At 39.8% G+C, this 23,259-nt stretch overlaps 1 protein-coding gene and 1 long non-coding RNA gene across 2 annotated transcripts in view; one reads left to right on the forward strand and one right to left on the reverse strand.

The window, feature by feature from the left end:
• Nucleotides 1-23,259, forward strand: part of LOC117250112 (zinc finger protein GLI2-like) — a 115,847-nt gene that overhangs the window by 77,742 nt on the left and 14,846 nt on the right. The window contains exons 4-8 of the mRNA XM_033616126.1: nt 291-493; nt 4,746-4,928; nt 15,216-15,417; nt 17,168-17,360; nt 18,750-18,860. Of these exons, the coding sequence (XP_033472017.1) occupies nt 291-493; nt 4,746-4,928; nt 15,216-15,417; nt 17,168-17,360; nt 18,750-18,860 (892 nt within the window). The remainder of the gene's footprint in view (nt 1-290; nt 494-4,745; nt 4,929-15,215; nt 15,418-17,167; nt 17,361-18,749; nt 18,861-23,259) is intronic.
• The window catches only part of LOC117250118 (uncharacterized), a 46,376-nt gene continuing 40,338 nt past the window's right edge, over nt 17,222-23,259 (reverse strand). The window contains exon 3 of the long non-coding RNA XR_004501059.2: nt 17,222-17,348. This is a non-coding gene — a long non-coding RNA (uncharacterized LOC117250118). The remainder of the gene's footprint in view (nt 17,349-23,259) is intronic.

The following is a 23,259-nucleotide window of genomic DNA, read 5'->3' on the forward strand; positions in this document are numbered from 1 at the left end:
GATCAAAAGCTCGACAGAGGAACCGCGTTAGACGTGATCTCACTCTCAACGCCGCCTGTGCACACACTGAGGCGGAGACGGCGAGGATCAGGTGATGGGAGTGTGAAGGCGCTTCAGGTGGTTGAATCAAAGCTTCGTGATGATGTAAAGTCTTACAAAGCCCAGCTGCAGGTTATCAGCACACAAGAGCGCCAAATGTGGATTAATCCGCCGCTGAAAGTAGTCCCTGTGAAAACTTAATACTGGTGATTTTAAAGTTTGATGTGTTTTCCTCCTCTCCTCTCGTCCAGCCCTGCAGGTTTGGCCGGCAGCCCCGTCATCTCCGATATCTCCCTGATACGCCTCTCACCCGCTGCCGTGGCCACCGGCGACTCCCCCTTCAGCCCGCCTCACCCGTACGTCAACCCCCACATGGAGCACTACCTGCGCTCCGTGCACGGCAGCCCCACCCTGTCCATGATCTCAGCAGCCAGAGGACTGAGCCCCGCCGACTGTAAGTTCAGCTATTTTTATTTTCAGGTAAAAAGCTTGAGCCAGAACCCAAAAAACTGTCTCTGGGTGGTTTCAGGTTTCATATCGATGACTCTCTCTGTGTCCTCTTGTCTTGCTCATAATTTACATCTTTGTACTGAATTTTATAAATTACATCTGTGTTTAAAAATTTGGTTAATAAAACTGCTGGTTTTAGCCGTGACCGGAGCAATTATGTTTTTGGGTTGGCCATCCATTGTTCTGAATGTGCAAGAAAGCCAGGAGAGATTTTTTTTAATTTGGCACAAACGTCCACTTTGACTCAAGGATGAACCGTCACTTTGACTTCGTCTAACTCATTTTTGTAAACAGGATATCTCAAAAAAGCTTTCAGAGAATTTCCTTAAATTCGTCCCAAATATCCATTTTTACTCAGGAATGAACTCATGAGGTTTTGGAGATCAAAGGTCAAGGGTCACTGTGACCTCACAAACATGTTTTTGGCCATGACTCAAGACTATCAATATGTTAATTTTGACAAAACTTCACACAAATGTATAACAGGATAATTTACATTTTATATGCAAAAGGTCAAAGGTCAACTTCACTGTGACATCATTTGGCAAAAACATCCACTTTCACTCAAGGATGAACTTATTAAATTTTTGTGGTCAAATATCACATTGACCTTGCATTTGTCTCATTCTCAAGAATACGCAATCACAAGATGGCCTTGAAGAAAGTTTATCACATTTGGCACAAACGTCCTCTTGGACTTGGATGAACTGATTATAATTTTGTGGTCCTAGGTCAAAGTCACTGCGACTTTCAACTGTGTCATTCTAGTGAATTCCATTTCTCAAGAAAGTCGTTAAGGAATATCTTCAAATTTGGCACAAACATCCACTTGGACTCAACAATGAACTGATTGGATTTAGGTGGTGATGGATAAAGATCAAGGTCCTACGACCTGGTCCATCTCACTGTTGTGAACGTGATATCTCAAAAACACCTTGTCGCAATTTCTTTAAATTTGGCACAAACATCCATTTGGAGTCAACTGATAAGAATTTTGTGGTCAAAGACAGCTTCACTGTGACCTTGTCTGTTGCATTCTCATGAACATGATATCTTGTTAAAGTGGGGTGTTTTGTAGCAACACACAGCTGCCTTTACAGCCACGTTTGTGTCATTCAGTGTGGGGTGTTTTGTGGCACAACACTGCTTCCTTTAGCCATGTTTGTGCCACACAATGCCACTCAAGGCTTTCTTGAGGTAATGCATTTGCGAAAATTATATAGATGCAAGTTACAAACACCAAATTCTTACCAGTTCATCCTTAAGTCCAGGTGGACATTTGTGCCAAATGTGATGAAATTTCCTCAAGGTAGAAATTTGGCACAAACATCCACTTGGTAAAAGGTCAAAGATCAAGGTCTCAGTGACCTGGTCCATGTCATTGTTGTGAACACAGTATCTCAAGAACACCTGGTCTGAGTTACTTCAAATTTGGCACAAACATCAACTTTTACACAAGAATGAACTAATGAGGTTTTGGAGTTTGAAGGTCAAAGGCTACTGTGACCTCACAAAACATGTTTTTTTGGCATAACTCAAGAATTTACGTGCAAATTTACACTATTTCTTTATTCAACTTATGACTTCTTGAGTTGATTTTAAAAACACGACTTAGCTAAAGAAAACATTTGACCTTCACGTCTAAGTGTTGTATCTATCAAAAATATCTTTTTAAAATCAAATGATGAGGTATTAACTTTAGAATAAACCAACACTGGTGTAAAAATGCATCCCTGTCTTCTTGCAGGACCTCGGTCTAGAATACCTCCTCAGCAGGGAGCCTGAACTCGACTCCTGGTTGCTACAAACACTGTTACATAAATTGTAGTTGCAGAGAGGGAAACCTTGACCTGCTCTCCCAGGTGACACATAGAGGGGATCCTTCAAAATAAAATCTGTGGAGGTCGATAAAAGACAAACAGTGCTGCCAAATAGTCTCCCACCCTCCTCCCCCTCTGCCCAAATTTACCAGGTAGCGATGACAACTCGGCGCTGAATTACAATAACAGATTGGAGCGCGGCGGCGGGACAGGATATAAATCTTCTTTTACAGTCTGTCAGTGGTAATGTGGCAACGCTTTTAAACTTAAATAAGCGCCCGCGCCTGAGATCTGGCCGCGATAAAGCCGTGCAAGGGGAAGAAAAGTGCGGGGGGACTGTTTGCGGTGGAGGGAATGCAAATGGCTCGTTGAGAGACGAGGCCTTGGGTTTGGAGACAGAGGTTTTTATGTGTTCCAGGTGACCTTTCATTTTGCTCCATGTGGAAGTTAGACTAACATCCTGTCATCACCTGCAGCTGTGCGTTTGGAGTCACTACCTGATACGTTAAATATTCATCTGTTTGTTTTTTGACCCGCGACCTCGCTGCTCTTTCATTTGTTTGATTCGATAAAGAAATACGCTCTGGCGCTCATCGACCGCCTCCCTCATCAGCCAGAGGTTTCTAAAGGTGGAAATGCGATCCTGTGAGAGCAGCTATGATGTCAGCACGAGCACGACGTCTGCTCTCTTTTAGGCCGGGAGCCTTAATGTCGTCTGAAAGATCACTTAGGGAAGGAGGGTAGGAGGTAGAACAAGAGGGGGGACGTTTGTTTCTCAGGCTGCAGAGGAGAGTGGGAGAAATTCATATCAGGCTCTGACTGGCCCTGACACTTTTAGAGTCTCTTTACTGGGTGCAGATGTTAACAGCAGGTGAACACATGACGGGAGTTACACTGAAATTAAACATGTTTTCAGGGAAGACAAGAAACAAACAGAGACTCTGTGGACAGGGCGCCGTGCCATTGTTCCAACAGCCCAAAGATTCAAAGCTCCATGAGTTGGAAAATGTCCCAGTGGACCAAAAGACTGTTTCTCCAACAGCCTGTAACTCTAACCGTCCATTGATCCAAAGTTCAGTTTCCCAAAAACTCCCTGCAGTTAGTTTCTGTTTCTAAGTGGCGTTTGAGCCACAGATCCAGGATGTTTTTGCAGACTCTTCCCAACAGTTGAGCCACAGGTTTTAGGTGTTTCAAAAGACCCATCATGGCATTTCTCAGTGGCATTTGAGCCACAGTTCCCTGGAGTTTTTACCAACCTATCTTGGCATTTCTCAGTGACGTTTGAGCTGTGGATTGTGGGCGTTTTTACCATCTCTTTGCACTATTTCTCAGCGGTGTTTGAGCCACTGATCCTGTGTGTTTTTATCGACTGCTCGTAGCGTTTTTAGCCACAGAGTTGGCAAAAACTACGGGATCTATGTGGCATTTCTCAGCGATGCTTCAGCTGAAGATCCCAGGCACTTTTATAGACCTTTCGTAGTGTTTCCAAGTGTTGTGTTAGCCACAGATCCAAGGTGTTTTTACCAGCCCTTTGTGGTGTTTCTTAACGCCGTTTAAGCTACAGATCCAGGGTGTTTTCGGAAATACTTTGCAGTGTTTGAGCCACAGATCCCCACAGTTTTGACTTAGCCTTCATGGTGTTTTTCTTGGGCTTTCTAGCCACCAAACTCTCCATTTTTACAGACCCTTCGACCTTTTGTGGTGTTTCCTCGCAGCGTTTGACCCACTGAACCTGGGTTTCTTTTTTTCTTCTTTTTTTTACCAACTCATCTCTGCTTTTCTGGCAACTTTTGTGCCAACAAATGTGAATGTTTTAAGCCCACATGAGTGAAGTTTCAGTGTATCTGATACAAAATGTACAATGCGAAGATTTTTCTGGCAATTGGGTCGTCTAACTGTGAGGAGTGTATTTTTTTGGACAAACAGAACTTTGGAGAAATGGCTGTTTGTTTTTGGCATGATGGGCTGTTGGAGCAATGAGCTTTCTGGGACATTTGTTGGACAAATGGAGCTTCGGAAAATCGTCCAAAATACACAAATATCAGGAAAATTTGGAGACTTTTCTGATTCTAAAAACCTGCCTGATGCTTGTTTTAAACTGATATTTAAACTCCAGCGTCTTCGGTAAAGAGAAACTATTTCCCTCCTGAGCCTGAGGGGACACTGGGGCCCGGAGGTGGGGGTGGGGTGGGAGCACCTACATGGGCCGTTGCACATCAGCGACCCCGCCCGCCGGCCCCTCGGCCCATTCATAGATCTCCTCAGCATGAGGCGGCACAGACCAGGACTTCACCCCCTTCTCACTCCTCCTTTTAGTTACTTCCTTCTCCTCCCTCCTTACACACTAACCCCCTCCCCCCTCTGTCTCCTCCACAGTGGCCCATGAGCATTTAAAAGACCGCGGGCTGTTTGGACTCCCTCCCCCTCCTCCGGGGGCGAGCTCGGCCGAGTATTACCACCTGATGGCCAGCCACCGGAGCCCGTACGGCGAGCTGCTCATGCAGGGGGCCGGGGCCACCACGGGGTCCCACCTGTCCGACTACATCACCCCCATCGAGGGTGAGTAAACTGGGAAAGCTGCAAAGTGGAACCTCGCAGCTGTTGGAGCCTTTTAGCCTCTTTTAACTCCTAGTTTTGCTTTTACAGCACTTTTAATGTCTGGTTGTGTTTTTCTGCACTTTATCTCTGGTGTGATTTCCTTCACTGATCAATTAACCCTTTGAAACCTGGAGCAGCATCACATTAAGTGCTGCCGTCTTATTCTTGTGAACGTAATATCTCAAGAACAGTGTCAAAGAGTTTTTTTCAAATTTGGCACAAACGTCCACTTAGACTCAAAAATGAACTGATGAGTTTTTTGTGGTCAAAGGTCACTGTGACATCATCCGTCTCATTCTCATGAACACGTTATCTCTAAAACACTGCAAGGGAATTTCTTTAATTTGGCACAAACGTACACTTTAAGTCACGGGTGATCGGATTAGAATTTGGTAGTCAGAAGCCAAGGTCACTGTGACCTTGTATCCATTTCATTATCATGAATGCAACATCTGTAGAAGGCCCAGAGGGCATTTCCGCAAATTAAGCATTAACATCCACTTTGACTGAACAGTGAAAAGACGTTGGTGGTCATAGGTCACAGTGACCTTGCATCAGTCTCACTCTCGTTAATGTGTTATCTCAAGTGCACCTTGAGGGAATTTCTTAAAAATTTGGCACAAATGTTCCCTTGACATTTTACCACCAAGTTCTAATCAGTTCATGTTACATTCGTCCTATTGTCGTAAACTTGTTATCTCAAGAACACCTTGACAGAATTTCTTCACTTTGGCACAAACGTCCACTTTGAGTCATGGATGAATGGATTAGAAATTGGTGGTCAGAGGTCAAGGTCACTGTGACTTTGTATCCGTTTCATTGTCATGATAACTCAAGAAGACCAAGAGGGTGTTTCCTCAAATGTAGCATTAATGTCCACTTTGACTTAACAATGAAAAGACTAGATTTTGGTGGTCATAGGTCAAAGATCAAGGTCACAGTGACCTTGCATCAGTGTCATTCTCATTAATGTGTTATCTCAAGAGCACCTGGAGGGAATTTCTTAAAAAATTGGCACAAATGTTCATTTTGAGTTACACATTAACTAATTACAACTTGGTGGTAAAATGTCAAGGTCACTTTAACCTTGCATTTGTCCTATTGTCATAAACTTGTTATCTCAAGAACACCTTGACAGAATTTCTTCACTTTGGCACAAACGTCCGCTTTTAGTCATGGATGAATGGATTCGAAATTGGTGGTCAGAGGTCAAGGTCACTGTGACTTTGTATCTGTTTCATTGTCGTGATTGCGATAACTCAAGAAGGCCAAGAGGGTGGGTCCTCAAATTTGGCACAAACGTCCACGTGGACTTCAGAATGAACTGATCAGAATTAGTTGAGATCAGTGTGACCTCACAAAACATGTTTTTGGCCATGACTCAAGAATTCATTCACTAATTCTGACCAAACTTGACACAAATGTCTAACAGGATAAAATAATGAAGGTCAAAAGGTCAAAGGTCAGCGTGACTGTGACATCATCATGTTTTAACGTCATATCTCAGGAACAGAAGGGGAGACATTTGGTCAGATACTGAATTGGTGACTCTAATCTTGAAACTGTGCTGATTGTATAGATCTTCTGTGTGTGAAGCATCCATGTTTTCACTGACATGGATGGAAACTGTAACTGGACGGGTTCACGGAGGCGTACGACCACAAGGCGGTAACTCTAGTTCTGGCATTAACATGGCCTCCTGTACTCAGGTCCTGCAGCCAGAGAGAAGCCCACCCTGCTCCGTCCAATGAGCTGCTTTGACACTGATTAAGCAGAATGAAATTCCTATCAGGGTGCCGGGTCCAGGTGGATGATGAAACAAAGATCACAGGAGAGGCGTATGAATAAAAAAGGCTTGTATACATTTTTCATGTCAAACAACTTCAAACGGCCGAGAGGCCTTCAGGTATCAGCCGCGCGATGTTTCTCCCCCGCCGACCCTGAGCCAGCACTTTTCCATAAACACAGAGGACTTATTGTGCCGCCGTGACATTTCCAGTGCGCGCCATCATCGGGCACGTTAGGTCGCAGCAGGTATATGTAATGTAATAAATGCCTACTTTGATCCGGCGCTTCGCTCTGCACCTTAAAAGGGGAGTCGTGTCTGAGGGGAACTCCTGATGATGAACACCAGAGAGCGTAACGTCATCCGTCTGATACTAAATGCCAACTGCACCTCTCGTACTAATGTCCTTCTCTGTGCAACACTTCCTGTTCGGGGTTACTACTGGTCATGCACTGGCAGCCTTTAAGTGCACATGAAATAAATATAAAGATTGCACGAGGAAAAACTGGCATTTACATCTAATGTTTCCGGAAAAAAATAAAATAGAACATAATAAAATAAAATTAAATAAGAAAAAATAATGTAAAATAAAATATAATAAAATAAAGTGAAATGAAATAAAATAAAAAAATAATAAAAATAAAGTAAAAGGACATAAAATACAATTAAGTAAAATAAAGTAAAATTAAATGAAATAAATAAAAATAAATATGATTAAAGTAAAATAAAAATAGAGTAAAATTAAATAAAATAGAACATAATGAAATAAAGTAAAATTAAATCAAAAAAATAATGTATAATAAAATAAAGTGAAATGAAATTAAATAAAAAATAATAAAAATAAAATAAAATGAAATAAGAAAAAATAATGTAAAATAAAATATAATAAAATAAAGTGAAATGAAATGAAATAAAAAATAATAAAAACAAAGTAAAATGTGATAAAATAAAATAGAGTAAAATTAAATAAAATATAACATAATAAATAAAAAGAAAATTATTTAATTTTAAAGTTTGACCTTTTGATAGTCAAAATTATTGCAGATACATTTCTGGCCGATCCACTAATCAATGGGTCCACTCACTGTGCAACTGCGAGCAACGTGGGCAGTGTTTGGAGCAAAAAAAGGAAAAGTAACTGAAAGCAAGCACCAGCTTTAAACATTATTTGCTTTGGTCTCTGTTGGTGACATTTCACAGGTGCTCCAGGCCAGAAATACTGCAAAGACTGCTTTTAAACTACCGTAATATATCAAAGAGGCTGTCCACATTCTGTGTGAATTTACCTGCCACAGCCACCACTGCAGAAAGACACAAAACAAAATGAATAAATATTTAAGTTAAGTTCTGTTCAGCAGCACCTTCACACCAGAGAAACCTTTCAGCTCCTTCAGGGAAGGTAAAAAACGACTTCTAGGCACCACACCAGCCACTACAGTCGGTGCAAATTTGCCCACAGAGCTCTGCGGTTGAGCGAGCGGTCAGCCCCGGGGTAAAACCCTTCGCTGCAGGTTCAGCAGACACAGCGCAGGCTTGTGAATGAGCCCTCTGTGTTGTGGTGTTGCAGGCCAAACTTGTGCCGCGGGCTGCCAGCAGCGGTGAAGCCGTCCAGCCGTCCTCACTAAAGCTGTCATAACTCAGTCTCCAGCCGTTCCCCGACACTGTGCAGGTGCTCGGGCCAAAACAAACGGAGAGCACGCTTGGCTCGGTCTCGCCAAAGTGTCACTGTTGGGTTACTCGCTGAGACTGTTGGACGTGGCTGTGAGAAGAAACATCACTTCACCTGCCAAGTGCACAAACTGAGATGCAGAGCGAAGGCTGCTGCTGCTGCTTGTTATAACGTGCTTCTCCGACCTGCCCACACTGTATGATGGGTTTCCTCCAACCAAAGTGTAAAGTCTCTACAAGTTCATTTTCATGCTAAGGGAAATTAATAAAAGAGAAAAGTTACTCTGAAAGCAGGAAAACATTCAGAAATACAACAAAAAGTTGTCCATCATGGTAGCAGTTAGCAGCTAGCTAACCGTAGCTAACTTGTTTGTCCATTGTTTGGCCTGTGACGTAATAGGTCAACAAACTCACAGAATAAAGTCAAACGTCCGCTGCATATTTGACATTCTCTGCAAGTTATTTCTCCCGTGTGCTGCGTAAAGTTTTGCAGTTAAGTGTTTGGAAAAAGGTCCTCAGTGCAAAGTTTACGTGAGTGCATGCAGCACACATGAAAACCATGGTCGGCTGGCTGAGTGGCGTCGCTCATGAGCCCCTCGTCCAGTGAGGACGGAGCATTTCTTCTTCTCTTTCCCCAAATGTTCCCCAGCAGCTGTGGCATCGTTTGAACCTGCAACCTTCTGGCTTCAAACAGTTCAGTTACATACAGACCACAGTGGCACCGAGAGCCTCGGGGGCTGCAGCACACACACATTCATCCACTCCCCAAATCACTCCACACACACTCACCCTCCCAGTGGCGGCTGCTGATATAAATCACAATGGAAGGAGGGGGGGGGCAGTGGGGGTGGAGGGGTGGCGAGCGAGTGGAGCCGAGCTTTTCCATTGGTCCATTTATCAGGGGAAGTGGCACATTAATAAACACATCTCCCCAGAGGTGAGAGGAAGTAACAGAGATGAATACGGCTGCTAGTCCTGAACGGCTTCATCTGAGCCGCCGCGATCACCGATAACAAAAAACACACACCTGATCCTCTACACCTGCCCCCCCCCCTCCACCTCCTCCACCCCTGAACACCACTGTCACCGTCACCCTGAGCTACATCTCAACTTTAGCTGGTTAAATGTCCAAATTAGCGTCCCATGACACAGGCCCCGCCGACGGTAATGTCTTTGGTAATAAACCTCCCGAGCTGAGACGTCCCTCGAGAAACGGGCGTTGATGTTTTCCTCTTGTGCGGATCTGTTATATCATCACTCAGATTCCATGCACCCCAGGATAAAAGATGTCTCCCCTCCTCCTCAAGTCTCACAGCACCAATTTCTAAACAGATAACATATGTTGGAGATTTGTACCGGAGGATATACTTAGCAACAACCTTTTAGCCCCCGTCATTAAGGACGGCAGTGAAAGCAAACAAAGCAGAATTAATCGGTCGGGGAGATTAGACGCCGAGGAATAACTGGTGAGGGGGTTGATCCACGCCAGATGTGGTTTGGCTTCCAAACTGTTTCTTTGCAAAGTGACCAGTAGAGACCGTCACAGTGTCCGGCACTGACTGTGTATCGAGCATTTCTTTGTCTTAAAGGGACCCTGAGGAGCTTTCTTATAAACAATTATTAAACTCCACAGTTTTTCATAGAAACCTAATTCTGAAGCTTGCATTCATATCCATGTTCATCTTCTTCTGTCCTCCATTTCTTGGCACATTAACAGTTTGAAAAATTAAAACCCAATCACCAGAAGAAATGTCAGTGTTGCTTATGGTTAGATTTAGGTTTAGGTACGAAAACCACTTGGTTATAGTTAGAAAAAGATCTTGAATTGGCTTAATGTACCTGGTTTTGGGGCTCAATCCTGCCGGAAACGCAGTGATGTCTTCATGAAAAATAACTGCTTTTCACGCCATTATTTCGGGAAGAAAAACTGTGAGGGGTTGCTACAAAAGATCCACCTTTGGTGCCTTAAAAGCCATTGGAAAATCAGTGACTGGTTGCTACAAAATACCCAAATTTGATGCCCAATAAGCCGCAGGAAAAACAGTTAACAGTCGCTATAAAACACCCAGGGTTTGTGCCTAAAAATTCACCGGAAAAATAATGACTGGTTGCTACTTAACAGTCATGTTTTATCTCTAAAAAGCCACTTGAAACATAGTGAGTGGTTGCTACAAAATACCCACATTTGGTGCCTAGAAAGCTGCTAGAAAAATAGTGTCTGGTTGCTATGAAACACCCATGTTTGGTGCCTATAAAGCTACCGGAATAGCCATGAGTGGTTGCTACAAAACACCCACATTTGGTGTCTAATAAGCTGCTGGAAAACCAGCGTATGGTTGCTACAAAACATCTATGTTTGGTACCTGAAAACCTGCTAGAAAAAAGCTTGCTGGGTGCTTCAAACCACCCATGTTTGGTGCCTAAAAAGCTGCTGGAAAAGCAATGAGTAGTTGCTACAAAACACCCACATTTGATTCCCTAAAAATCTGCCAGAAAACCAGTGAGCGGTCACCACACAACACCCACATTACATGCCTGATAAACCTCTGGAAAAACAGTGACATTAGGTGCATAAAGCCACAAGATAAACAGTGACTGGTCACTACAATACACTTACATTTGGTACCTAAAAAGCCACCCAATAAGCAGTGAGTGGATGCTACAAAACACCTACATTACGTGGATAAAGATGCAGAATAAACTGACTGGTCGCTACAAAACACCCACATTTGGTGCCTAAAAAGCTGCTGGAAACACAGCATCTGGTTTCTATAAAATCACCCACGTTTGGTGTCTAAAAAGCCACTAGAGGAACAACAACCTGTTGCCACAAAACACCTACATTAAGTGCATAAAGCCACAGGATGAACAGTGACTGGTTGCTACAAAACACTCGCATTAGGTGCCTAAAAGTCACTTTAAAAAAATAACAACTGGTTGCTGCAAAACACCCACGTTTGGTGCCTAAAAAGCTGCCGGAAAAGCAGCAAGTGGTTACTACAGAACACTCACATTTGGGGCCTAAAAAGCTGCTAGAAAATAGTGACTGATTGCTATGAAACACCCATGTTTGGTGCCAGAAAAGCCGCTGGAAACACAGCAACTGGTTCCTATGAATCACCCCTATTTGGTGCCTAAAAAGCCACTAGAGGTTGCCACAAAACACCTACATTAGGTGCAAAAGTCACAGGATGAACAGTGACTGGTTGCTAATTTGGTGCCCCAAAAAGTCTCTAGAAAAATAGTGACTGGTTGCTATGAAATACCCACATTTGCTTCCTAAAAACCAACTGGGAAGAACTGTGAAAGGTCACTATGAAACACCCACACTGGGTGCATAAAGCAGCTTGATAAACAGACTGGTCACTACAAAACACCTACATTTGGTGCCTAAAAATCTGTTGGAAACACAGCAACGGGTTGCTAAAACACAGCAAGCTTCTGAAGGTATAAAGGTGTTCTTGAATGCTTTGTAGAGCTAAAACAATCAATTGATAAGATAATCTGACCAAAAAAAAAAACCATTTTGTTACTAAATTATTAATTTCAGTCCATTATAAAACAAAAACACTGAGTTCAGCTTCTCTAATGTGAGGAGTCTGATCTGTGTCATACAGTCAGTTTTGGACTGCTGATCAACAATGCCAACAAAGAACGCCAACACTACCATATCTACAAACAGGAAGTTGAGAGCCTGGAGACGGTCCTCCTCACCCTTTAGATTTCAAGTCCTCATTTGAATTTACATTTCAGAGCGGAGATCGATCACATCGCTCTGCATACATTTCCTCACAGTTGAAATCAATTCTCTGTAATTGCCCTCATTTAACATGGTGAAGTACAAACCCAGACTGTGATGTTTATCTGGAGTAATTACGGGGAATTATTGTGGGGGAGATTGATTCGTTATGTCTGAATCTTAATGGGGTCGCCACATGTGGGCAGATGTCAGAGGCTTTCACACAGACCAGTTTTTGGACCAAAGACTGGAGAAGTGTTTTAAGGAAGTGTGTTGCTTAACGGCACGTCAGCAGTGAGAGTGCTAGTTGTAGAAGCCTTTTCTTTCAGTGGACTTCCTGCTGCCGTTTGTGCCACACGGTGCCTCCATGAGGCTCAGTAATATCCTCTGCCACGCTCAGTTTCCATCACCGTGGACAAATTGTTTACTGTATTAGCTGTGAATCAATCTGGAGCTCATTGATAGGGTTGTTCTGTGTCCGTGGGGTTTGAGTGTCGCGGGGAGGCTGCGGCGGCATCCATCACGCCCGTCAGCTCTGCACCTCCTGGATCCTGAAATAACGTGAGCGAGTGACACGGGCTGATGTGAAGAAGACGCTGCGAGTCACTCTTTGGATTTCAGGAATCATTCTTTTAGATTAAGAGTGTTTAGAGTCACAGTGGGACGTTGGGTCAGGACGGAGGACGTGCAGCATTTATCACCTCCGTCACATTAACAGCAGGTATCTGTGGAGACCTCACAGCTCCAGCTGTTTGAAACCATACAGTTGGGTTTGAAACAAAAAACTGAATTCAGTGGTGTTTTTATGGTTAGATTTGTTTTTATGAGCTTTGCTCTCAGCTGAAAGCCCATCTTTTAAAATCAGCTCAGAAATATAAAGTTTGATGTAGGGCTGGACGATACGACCAACAAATAATATTGATATAGTTATATATCAATATTCTGAGATCTCCTCTGAATTACTGCAGACTGCTAAAACACTAAACTACTAGATAGACTACTGTAAAAATAAAGTTAATCAAAGTACTGGTATAATAGAGTTCAAGTTTTATTATCGTACGGTAGAAAGTTATAATAAGGTAAAAATAGAGTACTGTACTGTTATAATGAAGATAAATAAAGTAATGTTATAATAATTTTAAATAAAGTACATGAGCGCTCATTGATAGGATTGATAGGGTACTTTATTTAATTGTTATAATTAGGTTAAGTATTGTAATAACAAAATTACTACTTATAATTGAGTAAAAGTAAAGTACTGTTTTAATAAAGTCAAATAAAGTTTTAATAAAAAATAAAATACTGTTTTAATAAAGTCAAATAAAGTTTTAATAAAAATAAAATACTGTTTTAATAGAGTCAAATAAAGTTTTAATAAAAAATAAAATACTGTTTTAATAAAGTCAAATAAAGTTTTAATAAAAATAAAATACTGTTTTAATAGAGTCAAATAAAGTTTTAATAAAAAATAAAATACTGTTTCAATAGAGTCAAATAAAGTTTTAATAAAGTCAAATAAATAATGTTTTAATAGAGTCAAATAAAGTTTTAATAAAGTCAAACAAAATACTGTTTTAATAGAGTCAAATAAAGTTTTAATAAAAATAAAATACTGTTTTAATAGTCAAATAAAGTTTTAATAAAAATAAAATACTGTTTCAATAGAGTCAAATAAAGTTTTAATAAAGTCAAATAAATAATGTTTTAATAGAGTCAAATAAAGTTTTAATAAAAAATAAAATACTGTTTTAATAGTCAAATAAAGTTTTAATAAAAAATAAAATACTGTTTCAATAGAGTCAAATAAAGTTTTAATAAAGTCAAATAAATAATGTTTTAATAGAGTCAAATAAAGTTTTAATAAAGTCAAACAAAATACTGTTTTAATAGAGTCAAATAAAGTTTTAATAAAAAATAAAATACTGTTTTAATAGAGTCAAATAAAGTTTTAATAAAAAATAAAATACTGTTTCAATAGAGTCAAATAAAGTTTTAATAAGGTCAAATAAAATACTGTTTTAATAGAGTCAAATACTGTTTTAATAAATCAAATAAAGTACTGTTTTAATAGAGTCAAATAAAGTTTTAATAAGGTCAAATAAAATACTGTTTTAATAGAGTCAAATACTGTTTTAATAGTCAAATAAAGTTTTAATAAAAAATAAAATACTGTTTTAATAGAGTCAAATGAAGTTTTAATAAAAAATAAAATACTGTTTCAATAGAGTCAAATATTGTTTTAATAAATCAAATAAAGTACTGTTTTAATAGAGTCAAATAAAGTTTTAATAAGGTCAAATAAAATACTGTTTTAATAGAGTCAAATACTGTTTTAATAAATCAAATAAAGTACTGTTTTAATAGAGTCAAATAAAGTTTTAATAAGGTCAAATAAAATACTGTTTTAATAGAGTCAAATACTGTTTTAATAAATCAAATAAAGTACTGTTTTAATAGAGTCAAATAAAGTTTTAATAAGGTCAAATAAAATACTGTTTTAATAGTCAAATAAAGTTTTAATAAAAAATAAAATACTGTTTTAATAGTCAAATAAAGTTTTAATAAAGTCAAATAAATAATGTTTTAATAGAGTCAAATAAAGTTTTAATAAAGTCAAACAAAATACTGTTTTAATAGAGTCAAATAAAGTTTTAATAAAAAATAAAATACTGTTTTAATAGAGTCAAATACTGTTTTAATAGAGTCAAACAAAATAAAGTTTTAATAGAGTCAAACAAAGTACTGTTTTAATAGAGTCAAATAAAGTACTGTTTCAATAAAGATAAACAACACATTGCTGACTGTTTAAATGAAGTTAAATCAAGTTCTTTTTAAACAGAGTTAAAACAGTTATGATAAAGTTCAGTCGTCAGTATTGAGCCACACTTGGCGCTCTGTGGTGAAACTTTATGGCGTGAGGAGGAGAGTCAGACAGAAGTTGACAGACAGGCCCGTCTACGCTGACTGACTGACTGACTGACTGATGATTTGTGGGTAATGAAGTCCTCAGTGAGCTCACATCAAAGCACCTGTCGGCTCACCTGTGTGTCCGCAGTGTCGCGGTTTTCCAGCCCCAGACTGACGCCGCGGCTGAGCAGGAAGCGGGCTCTGTCCATCTCGCCGCTGTCGGACGCCAGCATCGACCTCCAGACCATGATCCGCACCTCGCCCAACTCGCTGGTCGCCTACATCAACAACTCGCGCTCCAGCTCGGCCGCCAGCAGCTCCTACGGACACCTGTCTGTCGGAGGACTCAGGTAAATCACCTCATACCTCCTTCTGTGCTTCCTACTTTTCTTTTACCTTCTCTTCCTCCTTATTTCCTTCTTTACCTCCTTATTTGTCTCCTTATCACCTCTTTCCTCTCCTGCCTCCTTGTGTCCTAGCCCTTAATTATTTCCACAACACAGTGTTTCCTTTCTTGCCATGTTCCTTCCTAGCTTCCTTTCCTACTTTAACCTTTTTACTTTCCTTTTTCCTTACCCCTGTTCCTTCACTATCCTATCCTCCCTTTTATGTCCCCTGGCTTCTCCTTTCCTTCTCTACCTCCTCATTAGGTTCCTTAACGTATAATTTCCTTCCTTACAGCTTTGATTTGTCCCCTACCTCCTAATTTCCTCTCCTACCTCCTTGTTTGCCTGCCTACATCCTCATTTTCTTCCCTTTCCCTCTTCTTCTCTTCCATACCTCCTACTTGCACTTTTTCTCTTCTACTTTCCTGTTTCCTTTCTCTACCTCTTCATCTCCTTTCAAACCTCCTCCTTTTGTCCCCTACCTCCTTATTTTATTCCCTACCTCCTTGTTTCCTTTCCTACATCTGTATACCCTTCAGTAGCCTCTTTTTTTCTTTCATGCCTCCTACGTCCTCCTTTCCTTCTCTTTCTTTCCTTTTCCTCATCTCCGGTTTGTTCCCTACCTCCTAATTTCCTTCCCCATGTCCTTGTTTTCCTCCCTACTTCCCTATTCCCTTTCCTCCCCTCTTCTTTCCCTCCCTACCTCCTACTTTCTCTTTTCCTTCTCTACTTCTTTTTCCCCTTCTCTTCCTCCTCATTTCTCCCCAACCTCCCATTTCTTTTCATACCTCCTCCTTTCCTCCCCATACCTCCTAATTTCCATCCTCATCTAACTTCCTTCATCACCTCCTTCTCTTCCTCCTACATCCTCGTTTCCTTCTCTAACTTCCTCTTTTCTTTCATACCTCCATCTCTCTCCCCTTTCCTTCGCTGCTCACCATTTGTTCACACCTCCTACATCCTTACTTCCTCCTCAACCTCTGTTTTTTCCTTCTACAACATCTTTGTTTTGTTCCCTATCTCCTAATTTCCTTTCCCAACATCTTCCCATCTTTCATACCTCCTACTTCCTCGTTTCCTTCTCTAATTTCTTTTCTTTGTTTTGTTTCTTTGTATTGTTTCCTGTCTCCTAATTTCCTTCCCTAACTCTTTTGTCTTTCCTTGTATGCAGTTACTTCATCTCAGTTCCCTCTTCTTTCCTTCCCTTCCTCCTATTCTCTTTCCTACTCTCTCCTTTCCTTCTGTACTTCCCTTTCCTCCTCTTATTTCCCCCTCATTTCTCCCCTGACCTCCTGCTTCCTTTCCCATGTCCTTGTTCCCTTCCCTACCTCCTACTTTCCCTTTTCCTTCTGTACCTCCTAATTTATTTCCCAAACTCCAACTTCCTTCCCTACCTCCTTGTTTGCCTTTCTGCATCCTCATTTCCTTTCTTAGCCTCTTCCTGTTCTTCATACTTCCTTTCCTTATCTACTTCCCGTTCTTTTCCCCACATCTTTGTTTTGTTCCCTACCTCCTAATCTCTTTCCTCACCTCCTTGTTTTCCCCACCTAGCAGCTTCTTCTCTTTCATACTGTACCTCCTACGTTCTCCTTTCCTTCTCTACTTCCTTTTCCCCTTCTCTGCCTCCTTCATGTCCGCACTGCTTCCTTATTTAACCCCAGTCACACATGTCGGACTGATATGAACTTAATCATCATGTTTTTGTTCCCTGCAGCCCGTCCTTCCCGTTCCCTCACCCCATCAACCCCATGGCGTACCAGCAGCTCCTCTCCCAGCAGCGGGGGCTCAGCGCCTTCGGACACACCCCGCCCCTCATCCAGCCTCCGCCCACTTTCTCCAGCCGCCAGCCGGGCCTCGGCCTCTGCTCGCTGCCTGGCTCCGCCCACAACAGCGACCTGCCGTCCAAAGTAAAGAGACAAACATGTTCAACACTTTATGTTAATGCATTTCATCATGTGTTTGTTTCCAGTGCAAATTTTCTCAAAATCCATTTCTCTAAAATCAAATTATCTATTCTACGCCGTTAATAAAAAATAAATGAAAAAAATTTAAATTTCAAGGCAAAAAGCTTTTCACAGAATTTTAGAGGTTAATTTGATTTTTGAGATTTTTGACAGTGTTGTGCAGCAACGTTTTGTTTCAAGATACAACAATATAATAATAATTATTAATAATAATATTATTATTTTAGAAAAAATGAAATTAATATCTTTTTAGAAACAGGTTTAGATACTTTGAGTTTTTCTTTTTTTTTTCAGAGAAATTGAATATTTGAATTGTTATTTTTTTAAACAGGTTTTTATTTATTTTTTTGTGATTTTTTTGTATCACAAAAAATTGAAGCTCATGTCTTTTAGGAACAGGTTTAGAGATTCTGATTTTTTTTTTTATTTGTTTTTTTTTTAAAAAAAATTGAAGTTATGTTATTTTTTATTATAATTTTATTTTATTATTATTTTCTTTATTTTATTTTATTTTAGTTTTTGTTTTTATTAAAATTATTTTTTGTGTTTAGAAAAATTGAAGTCAATGTCTATTAGGAACAAGTTAAGATATTAGAGTTTTAATTTTTTTTTAAAGAAAAACTGAACAGGTTCAAATATTTTTATTTATTTGTTATTATTATTTTATTTTCTTATATTTTTTATAGTTAGTAAAAGTGAAGTTAAGGTTTGTTAGGACCAGATTTAGTTGGTTTTGTTTTTTTAGTAGAAGATTGCAGCTTTTTAGGAATCACGTATGGACGCAATGACTTGATCTGCTGGAGCGTTTACAGACTCCTGTTCAGATGATTTGAGATTTAACTCTCTGAGGTCTGTGCGGATGAATCAGCGCTCTCACTGTAACTCTGATTGTTCCTCTGGAGGAACTCCCCCCTCGTTGCCCTGCAGGTATTTCTCACTGGCAACAACTATTTAGCCAAAGCAGGAATTTAACTGCTTCAGTTTCCAACTGTTGAGTTTTTATTTTCCATCGTCCCCTCTGATGTCGGCGTTATCGTCACAGTGTTTAGATCTGCGGTGTCAGCACATGTAATCAGTGTGAGCAGCGTCCCCTCGGAGGTAAACGTTGGGTGGGGGGGTGCACAGTCCAAACTTTTCTCTCTCATGCTGTCAGCGAGTGGAAGAATCTGTGACTCAGCCTGAAATTACAGATGTGTGTGAGAGGTCAGCGAGTGCATGGGAAGACACGCATCATCCGGACTGGTTCTACTGGTCCATCTCCGTCAAATCATAAAATTAATTCACCACCAGAGTTCATCACATATGTCTGAATCTTTTCTTTCCTCTCTGCAGAACCACAGCGGTGACTCAGCCGTCAGCAGCACAGTTGACCCCATGATCACCAAAAGGTCAAAGGTCAAGTCCGAAGGAGAGGGACTGAGGCCGTTGTCTCCGTGTTCACCGGTATGAAAACAAAAACCCACCTACACCACAGATTCAAATTCATCTGCTTTTATTTGAAGTTCTTATTCTACTGAATTTTGCAGCAATATGAACAGAAACAGACGGTCTGAATGTTCTCAGGATAAAATGTGACCTTTTATTAACGAACACTCTGTAACATATTAATTATGTCACTTATTTCCTCACATAAAACCTCGAGACGGCCAGTGGTGCAAAATTCTGTCATTTTGTAAAGGAAGGTTTGTTACATAACTTCAGATCCTAGTTATGAAAATGTAAAATAATAGCAGTATTCAGAATTGCCGTAGTAAAAGTTGCTCTCACCTGATAAAGACATTGAGACACAGTTGGGATAATTTGAGGACATTTTTTGGGAAACTTTCTGAAATGCAGACATTTTGAAAAGTGGGGACATTTTGCAAGATCAGCAAAAACTTTGGACATGTTTCCTAAGTCGGGAATTTTTGGAGAGTGAAGACAGTTTTAGAAAGTCCAAGCATTGTTAGAATAGGAAGACATTTTTGGAAAGTCCAAATACTTTTGGATAGTGAGGACATTTTTTGGAAAGTCTAAAAAAATGGAAGATGTAGATAGTTTTTGGAATGTCAGATCATTTTCGGAAATTGTGGACATTTCTTGAAAAATCGAGAAACTTTTGAAAGAGAAGTCCTGGAGAGTTTGAGCACTGTTAGAAAACGAGGACAATTTTGGAAAGTCAAAACATTTTTGGAGACTGTGGACATTTCTTCAAAAACCTAGACATTTTGGCAAGTGAAGACAGAGTTAGAAAGTCAGGGTACCATTATTTGAGGACATTTTTTGGAAGGTCAGAAAAAGTGTACATTTTTGGAAAGTGTAGGCAGTTTTTAGAAAGTCCAAATACTTTTGGAGAGTGAGGACATTTTTTTTTTTGTTTTGGAGAGTCTAAAAAAATGGAAGATGTAGATAGTTTTTGGAAAGTCAGAACATTTTTGGAAAGTGTGGACATTTCTTGAAAAATCAAGAAACTTTTGAAAGAGAAGACCGTCTTGGAGAGTTTGAGCACTGTTAGAAAACAAGGACAGTTTTGAAAAGTCACAACATTTTTGGAGACTGTGGACATTTCTTCAAAAACTGAGACATTTTGGCAAGGGAAGACAGTTTTAGAAAGTCAGGGTACTGTACAATTTGAGGACATTTTTTGGAAGTTCAGAAAAAGTGGAAAGTAAGCAGTTTTTGGAAAATTGAGATGTTTGGGAAGTCAGTACCCTTGAAAAGTTTGGATGTTTATTAAGACACTGGACATTTCTTGAAAAATCAAGGAATTTTGGCAAGTGAAGACAGTTTTGGAAAGTTGGGGTACTGTAAAAAATTTGAGGACATTTTTTGGAAGGTCAGAAAAAAATGAATTTTTTGGAAAGTAAGCACAGTTTTTTTGAAAAATCAAGATATTTTGGAAAGTGTAGGCAGTTTTTTTAAAAAATGTCCGGGCCTTGTTAGAATATAAGGACACTTAGAAAATCAAAACATGTTTGAAAAGCGAGAACAGTTTTTGGAAAGTCGGGATGTTTTGGAAAGTTGGGATAATATTTTGGAAATTGAGGACTTTTTGAAAGTCAGGACATTTTTTGACAGTGTGGGCATTTATTGAAAAAATCAAGACATTTTGGAAAGTGAAGGACGTTTTAGAAAGTCAGGGTACTGAGAGTTTTTTTCTGAAGGTCAAAAAAGTGGAAAGTAAGCAGTTTTTGGAAAGTTAAGACATTTTTTATGAAACTGTGGACATTTCTTGAAATTCAAGACATTTTGTAAAGTGAAGACAATTTTTCAAAGTCAGAGCATTGGCAGGATATGAGGACATTTTTGGAAAGTGACAATAGTTTTTGAAAAGGTGGGACATTTTTTGGAAATGAGACATCTCTTTAAAACTTAACGTTTTTAAAGCAGTTCAGTTTTGATATTTTCGTGATTCAAAACATTTTGTAAAGTCAGGACATTTTTGGGATAACAAAGACATTTTGAGAAACGTTGACCTCCTGTTTGTCTTTTCCCACCACCCCTTCCCTAAGTCGTGATCCATGGTGTGACTGGTGGCCCCTGGGAGCCGCAGCCTCCCGTGACCCCCTTGTAAAGCGTGAAAAACTCCACATGATAAGAGCTTTGTATGCGTTCGTTTGGTGGCTCCGGGGCCCCTCCTCTCCGCCGCTCCCCGGCCACTGTAAACTGTGCCACAGCACTTCATTTTCATGAAATATTGGCCGGGCTTTATTGTCATCTGAGGAGCCTTTTTCTCTTCTTTTGACAAATTTGCGGCTCCTCTCCGATAGCGAGGCAGGTTTGGGCTTGATGCATGGGGACGGCGGTGCGCGCAGTCGTCTTGGGGCCACCAGAATTGATGAAGATAGCGTGCGTGGGGCAGAGACAAACATGCTGCAGTCAGCACGTTGTATGTGTGTGTGTGGATGTGTGTGTGTGTGTGTGTGTGTTGGTGGAGGCGTACAGGAAGCCGGGTGGGACGAGCTGTGTGTCAGTTTCTGTCTCACACATGTATGTGTGCTCTCGAACAACTGTGTTTGTGAGGACAATTAGAGTTTTAGACACTGAGTGTGAGGACATTTCTGTTTCAGTAAAACAGACATTTAAACAAGTGACACTGTTGGAAAGTTTGAACACTTTGGGAAGTGGGGACACTTTTGGACAATTTAAGTAATGACATATAGAAGGAGCACAAATGTCTTTGGACAAATAAGGACATTTTTAAATGTGTGGACATTTTTGGAAGGTTGGAAAACCTGAGGGAAGTGAGGACTTTTTTAAAGTTTTAAAAAACATTCTAAGAAACAAAAGACTCTCAGAAAGTCAGGATGTAGAAAGTTAAGACGTTTTCAGAAACGCAGGGACATTGGGAACATGGGGACATTTTTGGATCGTTGGGATGACATTTCAAAAGTCAGTCACATTTCAGAGTGAAGACATTTTTGCAAACAGAGGACGTCTTGGAAAGTGAGAATTTTATTTTTTTTTGAGTGAGAACAATTCCGTCTCAGTAAAAGGGACTTTATGGAAAAAGACGACTTTTTAACAAATTTCATTTTTGGAAAGTTTTAACATTTTGTAAAGAGGAGACACTTTTGGATAATTTTGAAAAAAAATTAGGGCATTTGAGTAATGGCATGTAAGGAGAGCAGAAATGTCTTTGGGATATTGAGAAGGAACTTTGGACAATCAGGACATTCTTAGAAACTAAACTATCTCTGAGAGAGAGACAGAGAGAGAGAGAGAGAGAGAGAGAGAGACTTTCATACAAAATAAACATTTTGAAAATTGAGAGCCTTTTTGGAAAGTGAGGACATCTTTGGACATTTTCAGGTCGTTGGGATGACTTTACAGAGTGTAGACATTTTTGCAAGACAGAGGACACAAATCTGTCTTAGTAAAAGGGACTTCATGGAAAGAGAAGAAATTTTAAAAATTGACATTTTAGAAACGTTTGTACCATTGGGACATCTTGAGAAATGAAGACATTTAAGTAATGACATGTAACCGAAGCGCAAATGTCTTTGGAAAGTCTGGACGGTATTTTTGGACAACGACGAAATGTTTAAAATTGAGGATGTTTTTGGAAAATTGGAAAACTTGAGGAAAGTAAAGACTTTTTTTAGAGAGTGAGGACATTTTGGAAAGTGGGGACATTTTGGACCGTTGGGATGTAATTTTTAAAGTCAGAGTAACATTAGAGAATATATTTTTGAAAAAAAAAAGATTTTAATCATTGAGAGCATTTTTGAGAAGTCAGGACATTTTGGCAAGTGGGGACATATTTGGATCGTTGGGAAACTTGAGGGAAGTGAGGACGTTTTTTGGTGAGTGAGGGCATTTCCAGAAAGTGACAACATTCTTGGAAAACAAGGACATTCTTAGAACGTGAGACCTAGAAAGTTAAGACATTTTTAGACATTTAAGGACATTTAAAAAAAATTGAGACCATTTTTGGAAAGTGGGGATGTTTTTTGGAACATTGGAGTAACATTTTAAAAGTCAGGATACTATAACAGAATGAAGACATTTTTGCAACCTGGGGACACTTTTAGACAGTGGGACTATTTCTGAGAGTGAGCACAATTTGTAGAGCGTTAGAGCAACTCTGGAAAGTGAAAACTTTTTTGAAGTTGTGAGAGACATTTTGGAAACATGGGAATTTTTCTTGGAGTGAGTAATTTTAAAAGTCGCTCTTTCATTCTTTCAAAATTGAGAATATTTTTGGAATTTAAGATGTTTTGTAAAAAGCGAGGACATTTTTGGAAAAGTAAGAACAGTGTAGGATGTTTTTGGAAAGTTGGGGCTTTTTTGAAAGTGAGGAAACATTTTGAAAAGTGTGGACATTTTTCTGGTCCTGAGCTCTTCAAAGGGCTGTTTGAGA

The sequence above is a fragment of the Epinephelus lanceolatus genome, chromosome 24 (genome assembly GCF_041903045.1).
Source record: "Epinephelus lanceolatus isolate andai-2023 chromosome 24, ASM4190304v1, whole genome shotgun sequence".
NCBI classification, from domain to species: Eukaryota; Metazoa; Chordata; class Actinopteri; order Perciformes; family Serranidae; genus Epinephelus; species Epinephelus lanceolatus.